The following is an 11306-nucleotide window of genomic DNA, read 5'->3' on the forward strand; positions in this document are numbered from 1 at the left end:
CCTTGGTTTGGGGGAGCCCCCCGCCCCCACGGCGGGCGAGGACGGGGGAGGTGGGGGGGGCAACGCCCCCGCCCCGCCAACTGCACCCCCTCAGCCTGCCCCGCCGCCGCCACCCCCGGCGCCCCCGGCAGCCCCGCCGGCGGCCCCCCCGGCCCAGCCGCCCCAGCCACCGGCGGCCCCCAAAGGGGCGGGCGATGCCAAGCTCTGCGCCCTGTACAAAGAGGCCGAGCTGCGGCTCAAGAGTAGCAGCAACACGACGGAGTGTGTCCCCGTGCCCACATCGGAACACGTGGCGGAGATCGTGGGCAGACAAGGTAAGTGGGGGAAAGGGGGGAGGCACCGGGACCCTGGCATCCCTGCCTGCTCCCCTCCCGCCCATTCCAGCATCCTCCTTCTCCTGGGCCAGGAAAAGTTCATTCCCCCCCTCACCAGTCCCTAGCTCCATCCCTTCAACCACAAAGGGGGACCCGCCTCCGCCCCCAATTTCTAAGTGACAAAGTTCCCTTCAGATCCCCACTGGGATCGTTCCTGGGGCACCCCCTAGATTCTCCCCTAAGACAAAGAAATACTAACAACAAGGGAGTCAGGTTTTGTGGTCTTCCAACCCAGACTGGATTCTCAGAGGGGGTGTCCCTTCTGAGCTGGAAAAGCTAGAAGAATGTGGGGATAGTCACTCCTTTGCACCTACTCCCCCTTGGCAAGTGGGCGGGGACTAGAGGAGGGGTGCCCTGCAATCGCTCTGGCCCCCTGAGTTACATACTTTTGGGGGAGATAGAGCCTTCGAAGCTGGGACTGGGTGTCTCTTTGTTGGACTGAGTGTTGGAATGGAAGGGGGTGTGGCTGGGGGGGGAAGGGCTGGAACCTGGGGGAGGGGCAGTAGAAGGGTGGGTGGGGGTGCATAGACTATAGGAGGTGGGGGCTTCAGATCACCTCTCCACCAAAGTTCCGAGAATGGGCTGGGGGTAGCATGGAGTCGGGGCTCCCTCTAAGGAGGTCCTGGGCCTTGGATCTTGGTCCTGTCCCCCACCCCTCCTCCCCTCTCCTTCTCTTGCTCTAGCTTTTGTTCTGGGTTGGCAAGCCCAGGGGTGACAGGAGGAGCCTGAGGAGTGGGTTTGCAGCGGGTAGAGTGAGAGAATGGGGGTTTGGAGAATCGGGAGCTAGAGACTGATGTCTAGAGAGATTGAGGGGTGGGGAGGAGTTGAACCTGAGCTGGGGGGGTCCCTTTGCAGAATCAACCTAGTGTTGTGTGTCTCTACCACACCCTCCTCTCTAGCATCCCTAAGCTGAGAGTTGGGAGGTAGGAAGAGTCCCAGAATAAGCAAACAGGGGTCTGGGGGGATCCTTCTTTCTGTAGGTTTTCCTCTGGGAGGTAGGGGGAAGATCTGGAAATTGCAAAGGGACCAGGATGGGAGAGGGGGAAGGAGAGGAGGTGGGGCTGTCCCAAGCCTTGGAAACAATAGAGGGGTAGGATTCTGACTAGGAAGGAGCTTAGAGGTGGGGGGGGGGGTGTCTAAAGCACCAGAGTCCTGGTTAGTGGGCACTTAAAAAACTCCACCCTTAGAACATGAGGGCTTAAAGGGGGGAGGTTGGGATGAAGAACTAAGTAGTAGTATACAGTCTCTTTTCAACCCACCCTCCCCAGATTAGGTGCTCTCTTTGGCAATGCTGGTTTAGAAAGTTGGATTTTCTGGTGTGTTCAGAACAGAGAAATCCTGAGAACTGGGATTGTAGGATTGGGAGGCTGACACATTTTCTCAGAGACAGAGAATTTTGAGAAGCCCTCCAGATTGGCTGGGTTCCCATGAGATAATTTTTTTTCTTTGCCTCTGCCTCTATATCACATGGATCAGTCTTCAACTTGGACTAGGAGAAAAGTCTCCAAATCTGAAAGGATAGACTGATTGCTCACTCAAACCTTCTGACTGTCAGGAAGTCTTTCTTTCAGTCTAACCTCCATCCCTCCTGCTATAGCACCCATTTCTTCCTCTCTGTCTTGAGCGACTAGTAAGTCTCCAAATTCAAAGAATTCCCTTCATGTGATAGCTTCTTTCATATTCTCTTCTCAACTGTCCCCCAGCCCAGCTTCTCCCCCATCCCCAGGATCCTTAGCTCTCATTCTTAGATCCTTGCTTCTGCTTCCTCTAGGCCTCTTTGTAAGGTGTCCAATCTCACTTCAGTTCTGTGTCCCAAACTTGGATACAGGCGTTCCTTCGGTGGCCATTGCAGCCATCGCATTGCTTCTGAGCAGAGATGCTGAGGAAGGAAACCCCTCCCTGTTCCCCAAGTCTCCCTGCATGCAGAATAAATAACTACTGATATTGAAGTAGGAGGGATGGGGGCTCAGTAGCAAGTAAGTAGAGATGATAGGAGCAGAAGAGTAGACTATTTTTTAGTCTTCCCAATCAGACTAGCTTGTAGGAGGAGGCTGTCTCAAGTAAGACACAGGAAAAGAGAGAGACTATGAGAGAACCAGTAAATTAGGAAGTACTCAATGGCCTCGATCTGGAGGTATTAGTTAAAGAACATCAAGTCAAGAACCACTTATTAAATGCCTTCTACATGCCAGGCACTGTGCTAAGTTCTGGAGATTTAAAGAAAGGGGGGGAAAGTCTCTGCTTTCAAGGAGCTCACAGTCTAGTGGGAGAGACAACATGAAAACAACTGTGTACAAACTATAGACAGAGTAAGTTGTAGATAATCTTAGGGGAAAAGGCCTAACATTTCTGGGAACTGGGAAAAGCTTCTAGCTAAAGATGAGAGTTTAGCTGGGACCTAAAGGGCGCCAGAGAAGGCAAAAGGTAGCGATGAGGAGGGGACAGCTACAGGCATGGGTTGACAGCCAGTGAAAATGGGAAATAGCCAGTGAAAAGCTAGGAAAAGTCAAGGTAGTAGAGAAAGGGTTCATAAGGTCTATCTGGGCTCCCTAAAGTCCATCGGAGCACCGATGTATGGGAAATTTTGTATATTTTTAAAATGCGGTGTGTTTGCACTGGAATGAAGGAGAGTATGTATGTGTCTAAGGTATGTGTCTGTTGTGTATAACAGAAGTGTCTATGAAAGTATCTTTTGGTTTTATCTTAGACATATAGTTAACTGTGGGTTGTGTGAATGTATGTATTTTGTGTACATGTATGTGCATGTGAAGATCAGGGTGTGATGTTTTTGTCTGTGTACATGTATGTTTGTGCATGTCAATGTATGTTATGTGTAGCTTGACAATTCATGTAGCAAACTGCATGCAGTTTGTGGAGGGGACTGGGAAAGCATCCCTGTCTAAGCTGTGCCTATCCAGCGGGTGTCCGTATCTCTTCCAATAGAAGAAAGGAATTCGCATGAAGGGGTGACATAAGAAATTCTCTAGTTCTCCAGTGAGAGGAAGGTCCTTAGTTTAGGTGCCTTACCTCCCCCCACCCCACCCCACACACACACACTCACTCACTCACTCACATGCACTTTTTCTTTCCATCTCCCTCTGACTTTTCCTTGTTCCGCTTATATTCTTTTCAGTCCCATAGCTATAACACTTCTCATCCAGCCCTCAACCCCAAAGATGGTCAAGAGATGTGTGTGTTTGGGGAAATCCATCCAACTTAGTTTACTCCTACCCATATACACATATTCTGGACCCTTTTCTCCTCTCCTTTTTCTTCATGGAGGAGGAGGTAGTGGACAGGAAGCATATGCCCAACATAGCATATTTTACCAGTTCTCTGGAACTGGTTCTAGGATTAATTCTTTTTTTTTTTTTTTTTAAACCTTTACCTTCCATCTTGGACCAAGGCAGAAGAGTGGTAAGGGCTAGGCAATGGGGGTTAAGTGACTTGCCCAGGATCACACAGTTGGGAAGTGTCTGAGGCCAGATTTGAACCTAGGACCTCCTGTCTCTAGGCCTGGCTCTCAATTCTAGGATTAATTCTTACCTTTACCCAAGTATACTTCTTTCTTTCTCTCTTTCTTCCTTTCTTCCTTTCTTCCTTCCTTGATTGGGGCATCAGTGGGTGCATATAGGACATTTAATAAACTTTAAGAGGCTCATTGAACAGGTTTGGGGAATCTGTTGGATCCACTAGAAAATCAGCAAGTAGATTAGGGGTCAGTTGGTAGTAAGTTAATGGTAGAATTGGATAGATTAGAGACTCAGTGACTGTTCCGGAGGGGTAGTAGGATAGATTGGGAGCCAGCACATAAACCGATTTAGTGCTCATGAGTATTTTAAAGGTCCGTGAATAAACTAGAAGCAGATATATACATATATATGGATATTTGTAGTTTATGAGTAGTTTTGGAATCAGTGAATATTGGAGGAATCATTAGATAAATTGAGGGCCAGTAGGTAGATTGTGGGTTCACTGGGTAAACTGAAGAGTCAGTGAGTACTCACCAAGGCCCAATGAGTGGGCTCGGGTGGATTAGTGGGTAGATTGTAAGAAAGATCAGTGTGTGGATTTTGGGTCCAGGCAGTCTATGAGCAACTTAAGAAAACAATGAATATAGAGTGCCATGTCTGGAGTTGAGAGGACCAAGGTTTAAATCTGACCTCGGACACTTCCAAGTAGTGTGACTCTAGACAAGTCACTTAACATATACTGCCTACTTTTATACTGCCTATATCTTGCTACTCTTCTGTCTTAAAATTGATACTAAGATACTAAGAAAGAAAACAGTAAATGTAATAGGAAGGTCATTTGGGAAAATGAGGAATCAGTGAGTGGTCCAGGAGGATCACTGAGTGGATCAGGGGGTGAGTAGGTAGTTTAGGAAGGTCACTGAGTGAACTTTGGGAGTTTTTCGTTAGGTAAAGACCAATTAGTGGATTTGGGAAGATTAAAGAGTTTTAGGGTCATTTGTTGGATTTGGGGAAGAGTTAGTATATCAGGGTTACTTAATTGATTGGGAGGAATTATGAGTGTATTTAGGGACAAATGAAAATATTAAGGGATCACTACCCACTAAGTGGGCTATTATGAGCCCAAATTAATCCTAACTTTCTATCTTATTAAATTCCTCTATATTTCTCCTCTGCTACCTTTTCCCTTCTCATTAGGTTGCAAGATCAAGGCCCTTCGAGCAAAGACCAACACTTACATCAAGACACCTGTACGGGGTGAAGAGCCAGTATTTATGGTGACAGGACGCCGGGAGGATGTAGCCACTGCCCGACGGGAGATCATCTCAGCAGCTGAGCACTTCTCCATGATCCGGGCTTCTCGAAACAAATCAGGAGCTGCCTTTGGAGTAGCACCAGCCCTCCCTGGCCAGGTCACCATTCGGGTTCGAGTACCATATCGTGTAGTGGGATTAGTGGTAGGGCCCAAGGGGGCCACCATCAAGCGGATCCAGCAGCAGACCAACACCTACATCATCACACCTAGCCGGGACCGAGACCCTGTCTTTGAAATCACTGGTGCACCAGGCAATGTGGAACGAGCACGAGAAGAGATCGAGACCCATATTGCTGTTCGCACTGGCAAGATTCTTGAGTATAATAATGAGAATGATTTTCTGTCAGGTAGCCCTGACCCTGCTCTGGAGAGCCGCTATTCTGAGGCCTGGAGAGTCCATCCACCAGGGTGCAAACCCCTCTCCACCTTCCGGCAGAACAGCCTTGGTTGTATTGGAGAGTGTGGTGTTGAATCAGGATTCGAGGCACCACGACTTGGGGAACAGGGGGGTGACTTTAGCTATGGTGGCTACCTGTTCCCTGGCTATGGGGTTGGTAAGCAGGATGTATACTATAGTGTGGCCGAGACTAGTCCTCCACTCTGGGCTGGCCAGGAGAATGCCACCCCCACCTCCGTCCTTTTTTCCTCTGCCTCCTCATCTTCATCCTCTTCAGCCAAGGCCCGGGCTGGTCCCCCGGGGTCACACCGTTCACCAGCCCCAGCATCAGCATCATCAGCTGTCCCAGAGTTAGCTGGGCTTCCAAGGCGACCACCTGGGGAGCCCCTCCAGGGCTTCTCCAAACTTGGGGGTGGTGGGCTGAGAAGCCCAGCTGGAGCAGGAGGTGGGCGGGACTGTATGGTGTGCTTCGAGAGTGAGGTCACAGCAGCCCTAGTCCCTTGTGGACACAACCTATTCTGCATGGAGTGTGCTGTACGAATCTGTGAGAGAACCGATCCCGAGTGTCCTGTTTGCCACATCACAGCCACGCAAGCCATCCGAATATTCTCCTAAACACCCCTCCCCTGTTTTGACTTCCCTCCCGACTTTGGACTGAGTTTTCCACAAAGGTCCTTTAGAAATTTGCAATTTTGTCGGGGCACGGTGTTTAAAGATCCCTGCTTTGGGATTTGGGAGGAGGAAATCCTACAGGAGCAGAATAGGACGTGGGTCTTTATGCCCTCCCAATGGCCCCATCTTGGGGAGGTAAGGGAGGGGCAGATTGGGAACAAGGGAAGTTCCCTTTGAGAGTTACAACTCTGATACCTCAACAGACCCTCATATCTGGAAGCAGCTAAGAGAAACTTTTATATTTTGCAAGGGGCAAGAGTTTTCGCCCTATCTCATCACCCCAACCCCTCCCTTCACTAAACTGCCCTTTCCCTTTCCTTGGTGATTGTTGGGAAGACAGGGAGTGAGCAGTAAAGGAAACATCTGAATCTGGAAGGGTGACTAAACCCCCAGAAGCCAGAATGCTTTAGTTCCCTGAACCCATAATGTCCAACCTCCAACCTTTTAATCTATCCTAACCCTTGTTACCTTTTCCCCACCCCTGTCTCAAAGAAGAAACACATATATTTAGGGAATCTCCATTCCTGGGCTTTCCCTGTAGTCCTATGCCGTACTACTTTGGATGAGCTTTGTTTTGGAGTAGGACAGAAGGGGAAACCATCTCTCCCCTCTTCTTCTCTCCACTACAGTGTCATTTAGAGGATTGTTGGGGAGAGAAGAATAATGAGGGGCTAGGGTTTGGGAATGAAGGTATCCCCTACAATAAGCACTGGGTTAGAGGAACAAGTGGGGATGTTCTTTGTCTTTTAGCTCTGACTTTCATATACCTGTCCTTTTCTCTCTAGTCTCTATACCGCCTCTGTTTCTCCTTCCTCTCTTCATTCTGCCCTATTTCGATATACCCCTGTCTACTCTTGTCACTGTGTTTCCTCTCTGTCTCACCTTTCTCTCCTGTCTCTTTCATCCCCTTTCCTTCTACCCCCCCCTCCTCTTTTCCCTCCTCTCCTCTCCCCACTCCTTTCTTCCTCTTTTCTCTAGTTAAGCTCAGCATTTGGGAAGCCATGTTCCTCTGGAGAGAGTTGCAGGGTGGAGGGGGTATGCCTCAATGACCCTTTCATATTCACATTCATATTTACTCCATCTCACCAACTTCTTTCCATTCCCACCCCCATCCTTGCTACCACTCATAGCTTCCACTTCCTTCCCCCACTACAAAGGAAACATTCTGAATGCCCAAGAGAAACTAACCTTGCTCTTTTGGGCATCACCAGGCATCTGAGGGGCATTAGGAGGAGGCGCCTCCACTCCTTGTCCATTTTTTGGCATGAACTTTGTATATCTATTGTGGGGGGTGTTCATCTGAGAGGGATGATTGGTTGGCCATGGCCTGGATGGGGGAAGGAATGAAAGCTGATGCCCCCTACAGCTGGGGATCCTAATTGTCCTGGTAGGGGTAGGAAACTGTGTGAAAGAAGAGTGATAGAGTGATAGCCCTACCCAGTTGTGGGGATTAGTGTGCCCCTGCCATTTTTCTATCTTCATTCATTGTGCTGAAAAGCCCCTCATCCAATAGTTTGGGTGTGGGAAGATGACTTGAAGAGGGGCCACGTAGGATTGGTTGGGGAGGTGATCTCTCACTAGAAGGTGTTCTGAGGGTTATCTGGTTGGGGGGGGGGGATTTGTTACATCATGTTTTCTCCTTCCTCACTGCCCACATCAGGGTGCTGTTGACCTCTTGACACTCCCCTGGTTCTGCTGGCCAGGCTAGGGAAGGGGCAGGAGAGTGAGAGTCCTAGGTGAACCCAGGGACCCTTGTATATAATGGGGTGGGACTATTGAGTGATCTCTAAGCACTTAGAGAGAATGTGAATCCCATTCTTCCTGCTTTGTGAGGAGGTGGAGAGAGAGGGAGACTGGGAGAAACTCCTTTCTCCCCATCCCTTTATCATAAATTAACTAATCTTCCTCCCCTCCCCTTTCTTTTCCCAAATCAGGAAAGAGAAAGGAATAAGATATATATATATAAAAATCCATACTGTGATAACTTCCATCCTTCTCATTGTCATGAGCCATCCCGAGATGCGTCTGTACAATAGCAACCAAAACCAAATTGGGACCCTCAGTTGTCGGGGGTGGGGTTTGGGAGGGGGGGTGGGAAGAAGGGCTGTCTGTCTCTACCCCCTTGCCCCACTTCCATTCTTTATCTCATAAAGGCAGAAGACTGTTACTCTAGAGAGCTCGAACAACCCAATCCAGCCCCCCTACTTCTCGAGCTAAACCTAGAAACAAACTTAAACACAGAGCGAGAGACAAAACAGAAGAGAAAGGAGGGAGAGCAATCGAGAGAGGTGTCCAATACAGAGGAGAAAACAAAAATAGCAAAAAAAAAAAAAGCAGTTCTTTATAATTTAATATTCTATTTTAATAAAGGCGTTTATTACCGTATAAATGTAGCAAAGAACCTGGGCTAATATGGAAAAAAAGACTTTTTATTAGGTAATTTATTATATGAGAAGGATATTTTATTTTATGATAAAGTGATCCTTAAAAAAATAAAAAAACTTTAGAAGGTTTAGAATATATGTAGGGAGAGAAGAAGAAAAAAATAATACATTTGTATTCAGAGTTAAAGCTTAAAAAGTGTTTTTAATATATGTTTGGGTTTATGTTCCTTTTTCTTTTCCCCATTTTTTTCAGGGGGTGGGGTATGTCATTTGGTTTTCCAGAGGGTATTTCAGAGGTGTTTAAAGCAGGCCTGACCCCTCCCAGAAAGTGGGAGAGAGGAGGCAGGGGAGAGATTTTAGGTTGAGGAGTTAATCCCCTCTCCTTGGCCATTTTTCTGGGAGAGTCACTAATAGGTGCAGGTGATAGTTTCATTCAGTGGGTTCTCCCAACCCCATACCTCCCACCCCCCAAACCCCATCGGGGCTAGCCAGGCTTAGCCAGACAAAGTAGGGGATGAACAAGAAATGGAGAATGAGAAGACTGGGGACTTTCCAAGTGTATCCCCACACTCTGATCAGGGGGTTATAGGAACAATGCAGGAAAGGAGGGGATCCCAGCTTGGGGGGGGCCCTGAATGAGGGAGAAGGGTAAGAAGATTCAAGAGAAATAGACTTTTTTTTTAACCAAAAAACAAGAGAGAAGAAAGAGAAGCCGAGGGGTTTAAAAGAAAAAAATTACTACAAAATAATAATTATTAATAATGATTCAAATTTATTTCATATAATCCTAGAAAAAGAGAGAGAGAGAGAGAATTACTAGTTACTGAGTAGATGATATACAGATAGCTTAAAGTTTAGTAGCATTGAGGACCTCTGGGTCCAGTAGAATGTATAAAAGACGTAAAGAAAAGGAAAATAGAGAAGGAGGGAGAGGTGGCCATGTCTATCCTGAGGCCCTCCCATCTTCAGATACCCAGTGGGGGGGGCAGTTTCCTGGCTAGACTTAGGACTTCTGGGGGGGAGGGGGGAAAGGGAGGGAGTTAATTCTGAAAATTCCTGTTTTCCATTTGCAGGGTAAATTGGGGTTTGGGGTGGAAGGATGTTTTGGAGGCTCCTTGGAAGGATGGAAACTGATCTTGGAACTAGATAAGGTTGGCCTGAATGAGGAGAAAAGGAGAGGCAATTCTTTAGTTTTTTTCCTTCACTCTTCTAGTCCTTCACCCTGGAACGATGTAGGGACCTTTGGGTCCTTTTCTCTATTTCCACATCTGGCAGGCCATTACATTAGCCCATTCCAAAGGCTCTTTCTTCCCCCTTATTCTTAGAGGAAGAAGAGAACACTGCCCAAATCCATTTACTGATAGCATCTCCCAACTTCAAATGTGGGAAGTCCTTCTGAAAGTTTGCCCTCCATCCCACTTGTTTTAAGTTTAGAATATTTCCCCATTTCACTTGCCATCTTCCCTCCTATCTGTCCATTTATCACAATTCTAAAGGGTCCCTTTTTGGGGCCTGGTAGGTCATCTCCAATTCTATCTTTCCACTTTTGCCTTCTTGTGAGATTCAAGGAACTGCAAAGTTTCACATACACTTCCTCCCCAGATTCTCCCCCTACCCACATCCATGCCCATTTTTCCTTTAAAATAAGCCACCACTATAGTAAGAGGGATGGAGATTAAACTTTTAGGAAGGACTTCCAGATGAGTATGAGTGTGGAGGCAGAAGAAATAAGATCTCTCCACCTTTAAAGACACCCACATCCTAAATGGATTGAACCAGAGCCAACAGGTGTAGAAGCAGGTGAAGTGCTATAACTTCAGAAGGACTCTGCCACCCACCTCTGGTTTGGCTATATCTGTGAATCTTTAGGTTGGGGCATCAGAGGAGTGAGCCAGCTTTGGGAAGTAGACAGATCTTATCCCCTTAATCTCAGAAATAAGCCTTCCCACCCCAGCTCCCAAAATAGGGACCCTGGCTCATTTAATCCTTTGAGAATTACATCAAGGAGGAAATTGATTTCTTTAGTACTTGCCTCCCCTCAATCCTCATTCATATCAGGCCACTTCTCTTCCTTACTACCCCCACAAGGGGAATTCCTCCTTCCCAGGATGGGATTAGGTGAGGGAGTGGCCTTGTCTCTCCCTGTGCCCTGAGAGGGAAAGGAGGGTTTGCTGGGTTGCTCCCCACTGCCCAGATACTCACATCCCCATCCTCACCTTCCCATTTAATCCATCCTTCCCACCAGGAACAGATTTCCCATCCATTCTGTGCTCTGTTGTGGGAACCCCCAATAGTACGGGAGGGGAGGGTATTTACTCCCAGGGCAAAGGAAGGGGTGTCTTCCCACTGTAGAATGTAGAAGTAGGATTGTGGTCAGACTTAATTTGAGGCATCTAGGGAAGAAAAGACTAATTCGAATTTGCGAAGGAGAAAGGAAACAAAATAAATAGGGGTAAAAACCAACCCATGAATAATGGAGTCAGGACGATGTTGCACAAAATGCAGAGAAACCAAGAAAGGGGGTGGGGGGTTAGTGTGTTAAATGTGCTATTAAGAACTTAATTTTATTAAAATTATTATTACTTAAAACCCTGGCTCTTTTCTGCTCCAGTAGAGGGGGTGTGTGTGTGTGTGTGTGTGTGTGTGTGTGTGTGTGTGTGTGTGTGTTCTTACTTCTAATGGGACTTTGGC

At 47.5% G+C, this 11306-nt stretch overlaps 1 protein-coding gene across 1 annotated transcript; it reads left to right on the forward strand.

The window, feature by feature from the left end:
* Positions 1 to 7: 7 nt before the first annotated feature.
* MEX3A (mex-3 RNA binding family member A) lies at positions 8 to 6174 on the forward strand (the record flags this gene model as incomplete). Its single annotated transcript, XM_044671848.1, has 2 exons — positions 8 to 314; positions 5045 to 6174. Coding segments are annotated over 2 exons (1437 nt in total), but the record flags the coding sequence as incomplete, so codon positions are not given.
* Positions 6175 to 11306: the final 5132 nt, after the last annotated feature.

The sequence above is a fragment of the Gracilinanus agilis genome, chromosome 4 (genome assembly GCF_016433145.1).
Source record: "Gracilinanus agilis isolate LMUSP501 chromosome 4, AgileGrace, whole genome shotgun sequence".
Lineage (NCBI taxonomy): Eukaryota > Metazoa > Chordata > Mammalia > Didelphimorphia > Didelphidae > Gracilinanus > Gracilinanus agilis.